Here is an 18,483-nt window from a genome sequence, read left to right as displayed (position 1 = left end):
TCATGACAGAAAGAGCTCATAAGCCAATAATATGCATAGAAATTCTACCATAATTTTTCCTTTTTCTGGTCTACTTTTAGTTCCTTCTTCTCCCCTTCTTAATTCCTTCATTCTTTTATCCCTTCTATTCCCTTCAGTGCATACGTGGTAAAAACAGATCAGAAGATTATACTATATTAATGTTAATAGTATTGATATAAGAAATATCAAACCTCTTCTAAAAGTAGTCACTCAAGAAAAATCAGATGTCAAGAAAATAGAACATAGAAAATTTAACCAATTTAGTTTGCTGAACTAGTACTCTCTACCACCTCAACCATAGCTTCTTTGAATGTTTGGAATGATCAAGGTCTTAAAAATGAAGTATTTTTGTTTGATATATATTTTGTACATTTCAGCTTCTGTGCAGTTGTACTGGCCACCAATAAATCATTTACCTTTGGAACATATTACTCTGGTATTTGGTACATAAGTTAAAAAAAAATAAAAATTTTTTGAGGAATCTTGATTGGCCACTGATTAAATTAATTAAGTTAATGAGGATAGACTAGAAATATATTTCTGTTACACCTCTGGTAGATAGCATATTTACGTACATTACAGTACTGTCCTATCCTAATCTTAGCCCATATCCACAATTCCTTATTGAAAATTTTAAAACTATAAAAACAAAAATTTTTTATAAGTGAACAGCAAACTCACTTAACAGTAAATCCTTAGTGAACTGACATGAGAATATTTATGTCTTTATCCCAATTATTGTTATTACTTTATAGGTTTTGTTGCAGAAAAACTGTTATTTTGTATAAAGAGAACTCCTACAGTGTTAACTGAAAATTTCCTTATTCCTGAACAGATCTGGCCCCAAGAGTTCTGTGAAGGGGTGATAGATCTGGATATCTCTAGAGAAGAAACATTCTTGATAATTCAGAAATATTTTAGAATTGAGGTGCATTCATTTCTTAATTGGAAGACAAATTCTTTGTAAGATTCTAACATGGAATATAGGGAAATTTGGGTTGCCTCTATTCTGATACTTTGATATATCTTAGATATTTCTTTTTAAGCAAGAAGGGAATGAACTAATTCCTTAAGTAGCATCATGTAGTTTCTTTGCCCTCTATCACTCTTTAAAGTATATGAAAATGTTTTTAATTGAAGGACAAAATAATCAGATTTTGGTTAATGAAGCATTTACTTCACAGAAAACTTCTATTCTCCAGAAATGCTGCTAGCTCTTTTGATATTTAACAGGTGTGATGGGGGAATATGAACCAAAGATTGAAGTGCGTTTTCCTGAAACTATACAAGCTGCAAAGGATTCATCTGTAAAACTGGAATGCTTTGCCCTTGGAAAGTAAGGTTTTTTGTTTTGTTTTGTTTCTGGTTGTTTAATTTTTTTTTAACCTTTTTGTTATTCAAACATTGCTCTAAGGTAAATTACCAAATAGATTTCAAATGCTGGGCAAAAGTGGAACTTTCTGATTGGAATTTTAAACAAACATGCCTAATACTCTGAAAATGATTGGGACTGCAATCTCCCCTAAATGTGCTGATATTTCCTGTAGTTTGAGCATAATGAGTCCCATTTGGGCAGCATCTTGCAGAGGAATATGTGTACTTGTATAAGATGGTGAACAAGTCACTAAATCTGCAACATATCCTTCACTCCATCTTATCCTACATCCAGAAATATATTGCCTGGAGTGTCTTCTTGCTTAATTAATCAGCAATTCTTGTAAATGAAAAAAACCTGCAGTGCAGATTTCCAAAATAAGACTAATTAAAGGCCATTGTTCATAGTGGGTCATTAGAATTGAGCGAAACCTGCCCTGGAAGTGGAGGCACTTTGTTCTACTCAGATAAGTGTTTATCAGCCAACAGGTTTGGAATGCTTTTAAGTGGGCCAAATATTTGCATTTTTGCATAGAATATCCAGACATCTCTTTGCCTTTTGGTGACATTCAGACTTCATTTTTATGCCTCTATATACTAGTACCCAAGTAACAAAGGGATAGATAGACTAGATCTGCTGTTTTTAAACAATATGCAAATGAATTACCTGGGGACATGGTTAAATTGGGATTCTGTAGGTGTGTGGTGAGGCTTGATTTCTCCATTTCTAACATGCCTCCAGGTAATGATGATTCTTATTTTCTATAAAACATATTTTGAATAGTAAGAGACTTGACCCTATCAAATTTGAGGGTTTACCTCTAAATACAGTCTCTTCCCAAAGTGGTCATCACATTTAGAAAAAGTAATTTATGTTCCAAAACATCAAAAACATTTTTAAAAGTTTCCATTTTGTTATTAAGTAAATATGAAGGGGAAGAGCTTGGTTCTTGTCTCAAGTAGTCGAAGAATGAATCTCACAAAGGAGCGTGAGTAAAGCGAGAGTTTTATTAAGCAAGGATACATAAAAAAAAAAGAAAAAGCTCTCAGGAGTGTGTGTGTGGGGGGGTCCCAACAGGGTTGCCACTGAGGGCTTTTAGGGTTGGTCTCATATTGAAAGCTAACCAGGGAACTTAAATCTTTTTAATTTCTCTACTGACAGCACCTTTGTGTAAGCAGGACTAGCCATAGCATCTTTAATGGCTTACTTCTTTTCAGGGCCTATTTATTCTTTGTTGGTCACAGGTGACTGTCATAAAAAAGGCCCTTTCTCCCTTCCCCACCCCCCCCATGAGGGCAGGGTGGTAGGATGTGTTGCCTTTTCTCTGGTTCCTTACACCTCCACATTTTGGGGATTTCTGTGAACCTGATCATGTAGCCCCCTACTTATCTCTCCCTACCTAGCCCCACCTGTCCCTTTCTCAAATATACTGAGCAATCCAAATAATGCTGGTTACTAAATCTCTTTAAGTTTCTTTCTATATATGAAATTTTGTAGATCTTTAAATTAAATTCTCGAGTTATTCATTTTTCAAGTATTTAAGAGACCATATTTTATTTGTATACGGTATTGGTTCCATAGTGTTTGTCCAATAAATAATTACTGACTGATTAAATCATGCTTAAGAAAGTGACAAATGGGGACTTTCTGTCACAGCCTTTTAAGATATGATGAACTTTCACTATTTTCAAGCTTTCTCCAAAATTAAAGTTTATAAAAAAACATAAAATGTCAGCAAAATACTTTGAGAATTAGACAATTTACTTAAAAAGACCAATGAAAGATAACATCTGAAAAGAATATTTATAGATGATTCTATCATATTTGGCATCAGGAAATATGGATTCCTGTAATTGAAAAAGTACTCTTACATAATAAATAACTGAAAATTATTGAGCCTCGTTCTCAAGAATCTCACGTAAATAAATTTCATTTGTTAAACATTTATAAGTAAGAGGTTAGATTTTACATATATATATTCTATCTACGTATAATCCTTATAATTATTCAGGGTGTATCATATTTTCATTATATATGAGAATAGTGAGGCTCAGACTGAATAAGTAACCTGTTCAATTTCAAGTTCCTGTTAAGAATGCAAGGGCAATTCAAAACTAGTCCCACCTGATTTTAAGTTCTGAACTTAGAAACTTTTAAATAAATGATTAAGCTAACTGCTCGTGAAACCAGTGAAGACAGATTCAATTCACAATAGTCTCAAGAGTTGTCTAATAGCAAACATGCTTCTTAACCTCTATGAATTTCTGTATACTCATCCAAAAGGAGTTATAATGATACCTGCCTTTTATGTTTATTTTGAAGTATGGAGTGGATAATACATGTAAAAAACACTTAGCACTGAGCGTGGCATTTAGGCAATGAACATTGAATTATTCTGAACCCAAAATGCAAATTCTATTTATCTTTTTGTCTAACCAGTGTTTGAGTTAGTGGGGATGATGGAACTAGAAATAGGTATCTCAGAGGGTCTACAAATTCTCATCTCTACAGTTCATTCCTTTTCTCTCTGTCTCCTACTGATGGCAGTATAAGAGAGAGCAACAAAAGGGTCAGTTCTGGAGTAGAAAAAAGGAGGAGACAAGGAGAAAACTTGGTTGATTGTTATAGGCTTTGAATTGCTCACATATCAGATTTCCTAATTTTATTTACGTTTATGTTTTATTTCTTAAAAATTCAAACCTACAGAAATGTTGAAAGAGAAATACCTGGACAATTATGTCAATTATATATGTCCTTCATCTGAACCAACTAAGTATAAGTCTTTGCCACATTCCCTTCTCTCTCTTTGTCCTTCGCTCACTCTCTCTGTCTCTCTGTCTCTGTCTTCTCCTCTCACCACACACACCCATACCTATACCCACACACATGCCGTGCATTAAAACAGTGGGTGATAAGTTATAACTTGGCCTGCATTTTTGAGAGGGATATGCCACTCAAAATACTGCTAAAGATCCACACTCCATTTTCAGCTCAGCTTGCTATGAGATGGAGGAGTAGAAGAAAGGAAAAAGGTAGAGTCAGGAAATGTTGACCATCCCACTTAGAGTTCACCATTTGACTTCACTCTTGATGGGTACATGCTGTAAGAATTCATTGGAAGTAAATGGAAGGAGAGGATTGATAATCCAAACAGGGGAACCCAAAAGCCTTAGAATATATGAGGAAAATTGTTGAAAATTCTCAAATGGAATGATTTAAAAATAAATGAAATCATCTCTTTTGGATGGAAACAATCAACACATTAAAACCTGACAACTGGTAAAACTGCATATGGTAAAATTTATTATCTTAAAAACATGTGGGAGTACCTAAGCTTCTGATATAATTTGTACTAGCAATATTTGACTCAGGAAAATTTGAGTTGGAAAAATAATAGTTAAAAAAAAAAAAACTCTCTTGAAACGTTAAATCTCATGGGTATGTCCAAAAAAACTGATGGATAAATTATACATTGTTAAGTTTATACATAAAAGATTTGTTGCACATGAAATAAAATGAAGAAAAATGGAAAATGATGAGAATTACTTCACAGAAAATTGCCAAGGAAACAATTGATTTAATGGAACATACTCCATAAGATTTTATGTGACAAAATCAGTCAATGTTGAGATTATGTTTATTAAATTATGTCATTAATATGGGATTGAAATTCCTTATAGTTAAAACGGAAAGTCCAAAGTATCCACTGGGTCAAAGTGATAGTGTTAAAATATCCTGTGTAAGAAACATATATTTTGTGTAATTGCAGTGGAGATACATTTCTCATTTCTTCAGATGGACAAAATGTATTTGAAAATGTTTTGTGTACTTTGGAGAATACTATACATTTGTGAGCTACTAACAAAAAGAGTTTTTATATATGCTTGCCAGCGGTTTTTAGAGAACAAATTGCATTGCATTTGAAATACTGCAAACATACTGAAAATGCTTTTTTAGTCCATTATAAAATTTGATGCTTACCAAATACTATGCCAACTTTTTAAATTTGCACAATTAATAAACATAAAAAACAACACATTCTCTCCAAAATTAATTATATGATAGGCATAAAATAATCTGAAAGTGTTAAAAATCAAATCTCTTGTTTTATAAATTATAAACCTATATTTGCAGTGTTTTTATAAACTCTACTAAAGTGTTTTTATAAATTCTACTAAAAGATAATTATGGATCATATTCTCCAATATCTCTTCATGATTATATTGCCCTGCTGCATTTGGGCTTAGTAATTTTTTTTTCCAAATATAAGAACTACTTGTATAAATCAATTTAAATCTCCTTGTTCCCTTTCTGAGGTGCCACACTTCTTTGTAAGATATTCGATAAACACAAAACTGAGCAAAGAGGAATGAAATCAAAGTTCTCTTTCTTATTAACAATGTTTCTAAACACTCTTGTTAAATAACTAATGAATACTTTTTATGCTATAAACTATATATTCATTAGGCAAGGGTTTATATATTTTAATAAGAGATAAATAGAGAAAGGGAAGGAGGAAAAGAGGAAGGGAGGATAGAAATCAGTAGGTGAATAGGTGGATATAAGGGAGAAAAAAAAAAAAAGGTCAGTGCTACATCTTATTCTTAAGTTTTTCATTTTCAGGACCTAAGACAGTTCCTAAAATACTGACTGGTTTTCATTAAATGTTTGTGGAATGCAGCACATACATACTTGCATAATTAGGTAATATAGGTAATATCCCCCTTTTTCCTGTGGAATATTCCTTCTCTTGAATGTGTAGCTTTTTTTGGCACTTGCATCATGCCTGGTGTTCTCTTATGATTTGGTAGTTGTAATTAATTTTGGAAACTTCCCAACCATCATTACTTCCACTATTTCCCCTATTCATTTTTTTCTTTGTTCTCCTTCTGGTATTTCTAATAGACACCTGTTGCACCATTTATAGTTTCCTATAGTTCTTGGATATTCTGGGTTTGTGGTTTTGTTTGTTTGGTTGGTTTTCATTCTTTTTTTTTTTTTTTTTTTTTTTTTTCTCTTTGCATGTTAGTTGGGAAGCTTCTACTGATATTTCTTCTAGTTCACTTATTCTTTCCTCAGCCGTGTTCAGTCCACTGGTAAGCCTATCAAGGAATTCTCATTTGTATTACAATGGTTTTATTTCTAGCGTTTCCTTTTGATCATTTCTTACAACTTCTTTTTCTCTGCTTACATTAATCATGTGTTTTTGTATGTTTTCTGGGTTCTTTGTTTTGTTTTGTTTTGTTTTTGTTTTCCATTAGAGTCCTTAGCACATTAATCATAGTAGTTTAAATTTCCAGTCTGGTAATCCCAGAATATTTGCCTTATGTGAGTGTGGTTTCAATGCTTGCTTTATCTCTGCAGACTGCTTATTAACATGCTTTGTATTGTTGTTGTTGTTGAATCCATAGATGAGGTTTATCAGTTAAAAGGAATTGAGGTTACTAGATTTATGTGTGAGGTTTTATGTTTATCTAGCAAGGAGCGAAGTTGTGTTTACTGTTTGCCACTTTTATTTACTGTAGCTGTGATGTCAGAGGCTAACATTTTCTCTATTGTCTTTGTTTGTGTCTCCTCTGTTGTCTTTGGGTTTCCCTAGAGATCCTTTCTCATGTAGAGTTTGAGTCTATGGTTCTTCAGCTATAATCCCCTGCTATTATGCAGGATCCCTGTTGATGATATGAAAGTCCTTGCTTGCTAATTCTATCATCTTTGTAATTTATGAATCTGTTTCTGTTGACTTCTTTTTCTCCTAGTCCTGATTCTCATTTTTATGCTTTTTAGATTATCTGGTAATTTTAGATTGAATTTTAAACATAACGGATGTTACATTGTTATATGCCAGGTTGTGGTATATTTATTTAAAATATTGGATTTTATTGACAGGATTTAAGTTACTATAAATCTGCTTGATCTTTCTATGGCTTATTACTAAGCTTCTGTAGACTAGATATAGAGTAGACTTTAGTCTAAGGCTAGTTAACTAGTAAGATGCATCCCCCTATTGAAGCTCCAAATGTTTACAAAATCTCTTTTCTAATAGCTCAGAGGAACTCAACAGTCTTATAGCCCTGTTTAGCTCAGAAGATTGTTCTATGTCCACTCTCATGTGACACTTATGCACTTCCTTTTCATAATTTCATCCTCTCTGATATTCTGCTCTGCACTCCCAGTCACTTAGCCTTGTGTGTCTCCTCAACTCAGTGAAACATTAATGTCCTATATAGATTCACCTTCCTTATTCTCTCCTCTGGAAGGTGCCCACCTGTATATAGAAAACCAGGATACCAAAGTCTTGCTTCATGTATTTTCCCTCCTTCAGGGATCACAGTTTTATGCCATGCATTGTTGTATTTCTGGAATCAGGTTTGTTTCCCATGTAATTGTCCAGTTTTTCATTTGTTGCCAACAGGAGGGTAAGTGTAGTCCCAGTGATTTGAACACAGTTAGAAGCCAGGTATTATTATTAATGCTAATTTTGAAGGTGGATACAGTGAAGTTTAGAGAAATTAACTGACTAAATCAACATAAATTGTAGATCTGGAATTCAAATCTAAATCTCACTGATTTTGACTTCAAAATTCACACTCATAGCCATTTGATATTTACATCAAATTATCTTTTAGGGGTGCCTGGGTGGCTCAGTCATTAAGCGTATGCCTTCAGCTTGGGTCATGGTCCCAGGGTCCTGGGATTGAGCCCCACATTGGGCTCCCTGCTTGGCGGGAAGCCTGCTTCTCCCTCTCCCACTCCCCTGCTTGTGTTCCTTCTCGCTATGTCTCTATCTGTCTAATAAATAAATAAAATCTTCAAAAAAAATTATCTTTTAATATATGAATTCATTCCCTGTGTGTAGAGGCAGTTAGCCCCAATTCTACAAAAGTTTTCCTAAAAAAGGCTTGAAAATTTTCAGTAAAATGTTTAAAAGATTTTATCTGGGGAATGGAATTATAGACATCTTTCCCATTTAGAGTCTCTGTAATTACTAACAATTCAGCAACAGTAAGTTTTATCTTTACATATTAAAAATCTAAAAAAATTCAAAAGTTAACCTTTTTAAAATCCAGGCGGTTTTTTTAATGAGAAGAAATAAGTGTTTCCAAAAATCGATCAGGGCCATTGAGGACCATACCCCTCACAGCTTTGCATGAGATGATGGCAATATCTACCATTTACAAAAATCTGGGATAGATGATTAGAGACAGAACAGAAAGCATAGTTTCAGTCACAGCAACTCACGTGGTCGGCTGCTACATTAGGCAGGCAAGGAGTCTAGAGAGTGAAGTGCCGGGAAAGCTGACTAGAATGTTTACTCGCAGAATTTAACCATCTTAGACCACCATAAACTAGCGTGAGTATAGAATAATGAAGACAAAACTTCAGATACCCGCTTGAACCTTAATTGCTACGGGGCGTCTGGGTGGCTCAGTTGGTTAAGCGACTGCCTTCGGCTCAGGTCATGATCCTGGAGTCCCGGGATCGAGTCCCGCATCGGGCTCCCTGCTCGGCAGGGAGTCTGCTTCTCCCTCTGACCCTCCCCCCTCTCATGTGCTCTCTCTCATTCTCAAATAAATAAATAAAATCTTTAAAAAAAAAAGAAAGAAATTGAGAGGACATCAGCACAGAGATAAATATTCAAAGGGATGTTACAGCTGAGATTACCTAGGAGTGACTGTAGACTGCAGAGACAGAAGAGGCGCTAGGGGGCGCCTGGGTGGCTCAGTCAGTTAAGCCACTGCCTTCGGCTCAGGTCATGATCCTGGAGTCCCGGAATCGAGTCCCACATCGGGCTCCCTGCTTGGCAGGGGGTCTGCTTCTCCCTCTGCCCTCTTCCCTCTCGTGCTCTCTGTCTCTCATTCTCTCTCTCTCAAATAAATAAATTAAAAAAAAAAAAAGAACCTTAATTGCTATGACTTTGGGGATATGAAACTCACTTTCTGTGTTGGGGTTTCAGAGCTGACATGATCACAGCTTTCAACTCTCGGCTTTTCTCATTTGTTTAACGTGGCAGACTCTTAATTATCTAAGCTGCAAATTAACTGTATTGTAAAACACCCTGAGAAACCCTGTGTATAGGTGCTTTGCAAATGTAGTGTGACTGACTGATAGATCTTCATGTCTCCTGTTAGGAAAATATAGGCCTTTGCTCTTAGTGAAGAAATTAAACTGATATCCCTCATAACTCTTCTACTGCTCTTATAAACAACCACAATATTTTCCTTCTTCTTCTTTTTTCATAATTTAGTAATTTTGCTGTTAGTGCTCAGAAATGTCAATAAAATTCGTAGCAGCACCGAATGTTCTATGTGTTCAGGAGCCTTCATACAGGACTGTATGTATTCACATATATCTTATTTATTTTTTTCTGATTTATGAAGGAAAAGATACCTAGCTTGGCTATTAATTTCAAGCAATAAATGTGAAGTTTCACCAAGATGTTTTTAGGTATTGCAGAACTCTCAGATGAAGAGAAGCTATCTAATATTCACTTTTTTTTTCTTACACATATGGACATCATTTCAGATTATGCCACAAAAAAGGTTACTGTGGTATCGCAGGACAACAATAGTATTTTCAAATCAAACCAAATGCATTCAGATCTTTTAGGCCTTTGACAATTAGCTTTAAACGAAATCAAAGAGGTATCTTAAACTTTTGCTATTTGGATGTCTTGTAAGTAATTTGGCTTTTTTTTTTTTCTCATTGAATTGAGTATCTGGATAGCAGAATATTTTTCTATGTATAGTTTTTTTCCCATTTGCCCCACACTGGAACGTAATCTTTAGGTGCTTGCTAATTGTTTTCTGTGTTATCAGGATACTATGTTGCTTGGCATAAACTGGTAAATTCTAAGGTAAACTCCATAGAATACCCCCCTCTGTTGACCGTGGATGCAAATCTGAGAACTGACAAATATTCAAACCAATAGTTGAGAAATTGAAAACATTAATTCTCAACAAACACACATACACATGCACTCCCCCTAGGACTGAATGACTTACTAGTGAATTCACTAACATTTCAAGGCAACAGTGTGTTCTGGAAAGAGCATAGACCTTGAATTCAAAAAGATCAGTATTTAAATATTAAATTTTTCTGTCAATAGCTGGGCTACTTACCTGTAAAACAAAGGCAAAATTTGATAGGTGATGGATGATAGATAGGTAGATAGTTACATAGATACATAGAGTAGAATTGTTGTAAGGACTGGAAATACTATTAAACTTACCTACTTACCTACCAAAGTATCTGGCCCGTAAAAGACAATCAATAAATATTAACAATTTTTTAAATTATGGTCATTGTCAGCACTGCTTTAACTGAGGAGGTAAAAAGGAACACAAAGGAAGGGGACAAGGGATCTCTGTGTTATATTTTTGTGCTAACACAATCCTCAAGGACTTGCTCAGAATAATGGATTTACTATTTCAAAATTCTGTGGTTAATAATGTGTATAAGGATTACTGTCATCCCCTCACTCACTCATTTGGCAAATTGAACACAAGTATTTATTAACTCAGCAAATATGCTTAGAATACCTCATTCAATCATTAATTCCTTTATTCCTTCACTTATTTAGTCAGCCAGTCAGAAGGAATTCTCCAAGCGGCAGACACCAAACTAGGCGCTGGGGAAATAAAGATTATATACAGGCCTTGGGGAGTTTGCAGGCTACTGAAAATAGGATGGATGCAACAACACATGATAACACATTTTTCTTGCATCTACTCTTTCCTTACAAACTTTCTGTGAAGGAAGATTCAAGGATACTCACTCTGGGAGATTTACTGATTATCTTTTCCTCAGGCTGCCCTTTGTTAAATTGAGATTAGAAGGGGTCACTCTCAATTCCTTTGGCAGAGCTAATTCTAGGCTATTATTTAAGGGGTCCTTTGTATCTCTGAGAAATAGGAGAGTCTTGCTTCTCTTTTTCTCCTTTCACCAATACTTTCTTTTAATTAATAGACTTTTTAATAACAGTTTTAGAACAGAAAAAATAAGCATATAGAACAGTGAAATCCCATATAACCCCACACATATTCCCCTATTACTAACATTTTACATTAAGATGGTACATTTTTTTTTTAAAGATTTTATTTATTTATTTGACAGAGAGAGACACAGCGAGATAGGGAACACAAGCAGGGGGTGTGGGAGAGGGAGAAGTAGGCTTCCTGCTGAGCAGGGAGCCCGATGCAGGGCTCGATCCCAGGACCCTGGGATCATGACCTGAGCCGAAGGCAGATGCTTAACTACTGAGCCACCCAGGTGCCCCAAGATGGTACATTTGTTTCAATTAATGAACCAATGTTTTTACTAGAGTCCATACTTCAAATTTCCTTGGTTTTTGTCTAACGTCCTTATTTTATTTTTTATTATTTATTTATTCCAGGATCCCATCTAGGCTCTTCTTGCCTGTAACAGTGTTTTCAACTTTCCTTGTTTACAATGACCTTGACAGTTTTGAAGAGTGCTGGTCAATGTCATTGTAGGATCACCCTCTGTTGGAATTTTTCTAATATTTTCCTCATATTTAGATTGAGGTTATGGGTTTGGGGGAAGAAGTACAGAAGGGCAAAGTGCCATTTCACCACATCATATCAAGGTTACTACTCTATCAAAATGATTTATGACTCCTGATGTTGGCCCTTCATCACTCAGCTGAAGTACTTTTTGTCAAGATGCTCCTCTGTAAAATTACTGATTTTTCTCTCTTTCCATATTGATTCTTTGGAAGGAGATTAGTATGCACCCTCCTCACTTAATGAAGGGAGTTATGCTTCACCTCCTTTAAGGTACTGAATCCTTATAATTTATTTGGCATTTCTCTGCAGGAGAGATTTGTCATTTGCCCCTCCCCATTTATTCATTTATTTATATCAGTATTAATTAGTGGATATTTATTTTATACTTTGGGTTATAATCCAGTACTACTATATTTGTTGTGCTGTTCACATTGTTTCTATATATTAGTTTGTAAAGTGTTTTTTTAAAAAATCTTAAAACCATAAACGGTGAATGTATCTGCTGTTCCTTAAACAGTCTTCTTTACCTTCATTTGTCATGACAGGGGGACATTTGAATGTATGTTTTCAGCTGGCCTCCTACTTATTTTCCCTTTATTTTGTTTCCATTTTTTGTCGCCATGAATGATGATGTAATGAATACTCTTGTGGCTGATTTTACCCATGCCCATGAGAACTTCCTCAGTATATTTTTAGAAAGTTGGAATTATTGGGTAAAAGGAATCTAAAAAGCTACGTTTTCTGAAACATGTTGCCAAATTCTCCTCAAGAATGCTTGTAAAGGGGCCACTTTCACAGATCAGGGACCCAGCCTACAAATTGGGCCTCTTTGATTTTACATGCATACTCTGAATCCAGTGTCAAACATTCCTTTCATTTTTTTTCCAAAACCATAAATTGGAGTTTAACAGTGCTGTTTCTAAAATTAAACTAATTTAAAGGCTCTAAAAATCATCCAAGAAGAATATATATGCTTCTGAAAGCAACTCGTCATCCTTCCCGTCCCAGTCTATCACCACCTTTCTCAGGAGACCTACATTTCTTACTTTTTAAATAATTGGCAATTGTATGAGAGAGATTTCAAATCCAAGGTGGTACTGAGCTGAAGGAAAAGAAGTTACTTGCTTCCTTTTTTCCAGCTGACCTTGAAACCCATCTCTAGATCCTTTATCAGAATCTGGAGGCATCTCAGTATGTTAAAAAACAAGATAAAGCAACTCTATCCTTTCATCTTCTGAACCTTGGACAAAATGAACTCTATCCACTAGCTGTAAAACACATTAGTTCATTAGATGAAGAATATATTTCTCAGCACATCCTAATACATCCTAATAGGATAACTCATTTTATATCTGATTATTTCATGTAGGAGCAGCAAAGCATGATGGTTTAGAGCTCACTCTCTATGAAAAGACAGACTTTAGTTCAAATACTTCTTTGTTTTAAGTTCACAGTGTGATATTGGGCATGTTATCCAGCCTTTCCTAGACCCAGTCTCCTTATCTACAAAATATCAATAACAGTAATCCTGTGTCTCATAGTATTGTTACATGGTTTTACTGAGGCACTTAACACAGTGCTCAATACATATTAGATATATTAATGATAGAATGATTAAATATTAGCATACTATATGTAATATTTCCTTTACTTGTTTATCTGAAAACATATGGTTATGAGCAGAGCTAACGTCAAGACCTATAAATTTGATGGAACACAGACCTCCAGAACCTCACACACCTTAACCAAATTATCATTTTCTTTACTTTAGAGCAGTGTAATGTTCATGTGATCGGAGAGGTATTTATTTAGGGTTAATATTATGTATTGATAAAACACTATGGACAAGCTGTTAATTAACTGCTAAATGCAGTGTCATTTATACCTTGGAATGGCGGTCTCCAGTTTATGGTTCATGTGCAAATTAGTGCTTATTTTACCTTAGTTAAAAGGAGTAGAAAATGGCAATAACATTCTTAGGGAATCTTTAGATAATAGGGTCTTCTTGTCCTGTGTGATAATAATCGTGGTAATAAGGAAATTTAGCAAACCTTATTTTTGGTTCAAACTTTCTATTTCACCATGGGTTCTCACTCCTATTTCCTTATTTGATCCTCTCAAGAAGCCTTTTTGAACCCATCGTTATCTCTAGTTATAAAGAGAAAGCTGAGGCTCAGAGAAATTGGGCAATTTGCATTCAATCATACAGAAACCTGCCTGTGTCCTTTTACCCTACATACAAGCACCATTCTGCTACCATTGCTATTATGACTGAACCATTTGTAGCTTCTCAATTGGCTGCAGCAACTGTAGTGACAAATATACCAGATTAATACATGCGCACGTAAGTTTTTTCCCTGAGAGAAACCTGGTGTAGATACTGACCGGTAGAACAGAGTCGTGACTACATTTAGATCACTCAGAAAAAAATGTTTTCCCTTTTCCATAACAGTGAGATTGCTCTTCTGCAGAACTCATGAATGTATCCACATTGTATCCCCATAGGACAATCTTACATTCTAAGCTCTTTGTATGAATATTTCAAGTTGGGGAAATGAAAGCAGCTAGCTGAACAGTCTCAAAATTTAACAAAGGCACTCTTTGCTGGTTTTGTTATTCTGCTTCACTGTCTTCGATTAAAAATAGCCACTGACAGGATTTTCTGAAATGAGGTTCAAGTTAAGAATAATCCCAAATATGAGCATCTTAGGAAACTGGTTCTCTGTAGCAGTTTCTAGTTAAAAATTTAGTATGGCCTGGATTTAAACTGTGGATAATGAGGTTTAAGAAATCCAGGGAGATATATAAGCTTTCTCAAATAGCACTAGTAATGAAAATTCTATTTATGGGCTAATAGTATAGAATTGAAGCACAGTTTCTACTAGAGTGTGAAGAGCTTTAATTTAACTTCCAATTCAGGTTGGAACTAGGCCAGATGGTTAACAAATGTATACTCTGTCTCCAGATAAAATTAATAGGATGCTCACTCCATAAAAGCATAATGACGAGAGAAAATAGAGTAAAAGTCCTTATTTATGGCAATGCTTATTTAAGAAGCATGAAACCAGGGGGGTGGAGGAACAAAGAAAAAGAGAGAAAACTTTGCTGTTATTATCTGGTAGTATTTCACAACTGTGAGGACCCACATTCCAGGAAAACTTTATTTAACAAATAGTAACAAAATCAGAAAAAGGTTTTTGCAAAGCTCTTTTGAAATGCAAGGCTCCTGAGCGCATCTCCTATGGTCTGAGGAAACTTTGAATAAGAAAGTTGCTTTGGATTGGTTTTCTTTATTGAGATTTATATCCAAGCTCTATTCTACATTGTATTTGGGAAGACAGAAAAAGGGGGGGTGTAGGGAGGAATTGGAGCTAAAAGCGAAATGTTGCCAGAAATGGCTGATATTTGCAGTTAGGACCATTTATTTTAATGATAGCACCATTTATTTTGACTTCCCTTCTAAAACAGCACAGTTTCAAGAGATTTTTCAAGAGATTTAACAATAATCTCCATTCTGAAGAACCCTCGAAGATCCCCCTTGCTCCATGACATTCTTCATGTGTTAATATATTAACTCTGTATTTTCAATAGACCACTTATTTTAAACTAGAATGAGCTGCCAGCAAATATTGCATCACTATCATCATCAACATGGCCGAACATACTAAAAAGAATGCTGCAGTCCCAGTAGAAGTAGTCTACTGGTGTTTATAATTGAATGGGTGGTAACTCAAAGAACTGGAAGGTGAATCACAAGAAATTAGCCTGTACTGGAACTCTGAGTGGAGGAGACTTGGCAGGTAATAACTTAGCAGAAATTACCTGTCTAAACGTGAATACCATTCCAAAAAGGTAATTAGAACTGTTCACAGCTGCCAGCTGGGTATTTAACTCAGATGACATATGGAAGCCATCTGTCACAATGCCTGGTACATAGTAAGCACTCAATTAATGATTACTAATATTCATAAAAATGCTCAGGTGTGTTACATAGGATTTTTCTTTTCTCTTCGGAGAACTCTGTATAATTCCTTTCCTCCCTACCACCATGGTCCTAGATGATTAGCCAGGTTGAAAAACAAAGATACCTCACAGCAGAACATGTAGTATCTCACCTGAGAGAGCTCTGCTGTCATGATGAGGAACTGAGCATGACCACTATGATCAGGGGTAATATCATCTTAGCAGTCAATATGTAAAACAGGGAGAAGCAAGAAATTTACTTCTAGAGACATATGGGGATGTTTGTGTACCCATTTCATTCACAGTGTAGAGATCTAATTTTAATTGACAAATGATTCATAAATCAATTTATGTTGAACGCATAATCATATGAAGTCCTTAACAGAGAACAGAAAACAAATAAATATCAGCTAGGATTTTTGCTTTTGAAATAATAACAATAACATAATAATGATTTTAAATTATTTTATTAATTTATCATTAACACTCCAAGGTAGTATTTAATGGGTGCTAGACAGCATGTTGCACATGGATTGTATCATTTAATCCTCACAATAATCCTGTGAATTGTGTACTATTATTAATCCCTGTTCTATAAATGAGAAAATTCATGCTTATAAAGGTGGAACAAAATATAGCTGATAAGAGCTATGTCCTGCTCTGTAAAGCATAAATAGTATTCTGATAGTTTTATTATTGTAATTATAATTATTATTTACATAGGATGGCATGCCTTAGAAAAATGAACTTGCGTTTAAAAACTAAAGCTGATTGGGGCACCTGGGTGGATCAGCCTGTTGACTCTTGGTTTTGGCTCAGGTCATGATCTCATGGGTCATAGGATGGAGCCCCACATCAGGCTCCACCCTCAGCAGGGAGTCTGCTTGAAGATACTCTCCCTCTGCCCCTCCCCCCACTCATGTACTTGCTCTCTCTCTCTCAAATAAATAAATAAAAATCTTTAAAAACTAAAGCTCATTACTAAAATAATTTCATCTTTTGTAGATTCCAGTTCTTCCCACCCACTGTCCATTTGGGATGCCTTCAGAAAAGACAGAGGGTGTGAAATCTAAAGCAGTTCATTTAGTATCTTCATAAGAAGTTTCAGGACAAAATGGAAAGTTTTCATTAAAATGCATATGCATTTTTATGTAATCTGTGTTTTGCATTTATTCTGTCTGTATACATCACATTACCAGTGATAATCAGGAGGATCATGCATTCATATTTAGCAGTGACATAACAAATCTGAAAAAAAATCTCAGCATTTAATTAGTAACTGTGAATTCTTATAAAACTGCTTGATTTGTCTCCTATTAGTAATTTTAACATCAAATGCAGTCACAAAATACATTTGATAAGACTTCTATTTTTTTTTAAACTTTCAAAATGTTTCAGTGATTTTTTTTTGATAGTTTATTTGCCCTGAAAATTCTAGTATATGGAGTACAAAATGTAATATCCAGAGGGATATTGTATAATTCAATCACATAGATAGCATTTAGACCCAGACATTCAGAACTATTTGTCAAGTCCTTTTTTTTTGGTGAGAGGATTGGTTTGAAAGCAGTGGGAAAACAACTCAAACAAGCTTAAGTCAAAAAAGAAAATGAAAAGGATGTATGGACTTACAGAAATGTTCAAGAGAGATTGGGGGTGGTGGGCATCAGGCATGACTTGGTCTAGGCATGTGAAGAATTCCAAGTGTCTCTCCTTTGTGTTAACTTTGGCTTTCAAAGATACTCCATTTGGTGGAAAATCGTTGCCTAGAAGTTCCAAGTTTCTATTACACTGTCTGAGCAAACCACAGTGAAGAAAGATTCTCCCTTCAACAGTTCTTCCAAATGTAGTCCCAGAATTGAGTGTAGTTATTTCTTACAGGTTGCCTTGGTTCCCATAGTTGACAAATCACAGTGACTATAGTGCACCTGCTTCAAATGGCAAGATCTGAATCTTGTGCTCTCTCCTGAAGCCTGAGGTGTAGTCTTCCCAATTCAAATCAGATGAGGGATGGCCGAATCAGATGAGGTAAAGACAGGAAGCATTGTTTTTTTTTTAAAGGAAAATCAAAATACAGACAAAAAACAAACAAACAAACATGGGTCCACTGAAGATTGAGAATTCAGTACTCTAATTCTTATACCCTTCTTCAAAATTGAAAGTTCTTATGTTAGAAGCCAGTACACTGAGTCTTATAACCTTCTTCATAATTAAATGGTTTATGGAAGAAGACTTACCACTCCAACACCAAATGAGGTAAGAAAAAAAAAAATCTAGAGCGTGTTCTTTTTTAATTGAGAAACTTACCTGTCTCTGTTCAGCCTTGTGTCTTTTCAACATTTCTTGCCTTTTGCTGTTTTTCTGGTGTAATTTAGACCTTGTATTCCACAGTCATGGCTTTCCACAAGGATTCTACTGCTCAGTTTTGCTCTGGTATTCCACTGATGTTTAATACCACAGAATACCATTTCTGTCTGTCTAATGGCTCCATGAACATACCATACTGAGAATTATTTAAGGATTCCTTACAGTTGATATTGTAATTAAAGTAGAAAAAGGGCCAGAGCATATTGGGAATTCTAAGGAATGGGTTTTCCA

The 18,483-nt window shown here is 35.1% G+C and overlaps 1 protein-coding gene across 1 annotated transcript in view; it reads left to right on the top strand.

Moving 5' to 3' along the window:
• CNTN6 (contactin 6) overlaps positions 1 to 18,483 on the top strand; it is a 306,049-nt gene that overhangs the window by 195,828 nt on the left and 91,738 nt on the right. Inside the window, exon 7 of the mRNA XM_021695279.2 lies at positions 1,255 to 1,357. Coding sequence (XP_021550954.2) covers positions 1,255 to 1,357 — 103 coding nt within the window. The remainder of the gene's footprint in view (positions 1 to 1,254; positions 1,358 to 18,483) is intronic.

This window comes from Neomonachus schauinslandi, chromosome 1 (genome assembly GCF_002201575.2).
Source record: "Neomonachus schauinslandi chromosome 1, ASM220157v2, whole genome shotgun sequence".
Classification (NCBI taxonomy): Eukaryota; Metazoa; Chordata; class Mammalia; order Carnivora; family Phocidae; genus Neomonachus; species Neomonachus schauinslandi.
This window is presented reverse-complemented; position numbering and strand designations above follow the sequence as displayed.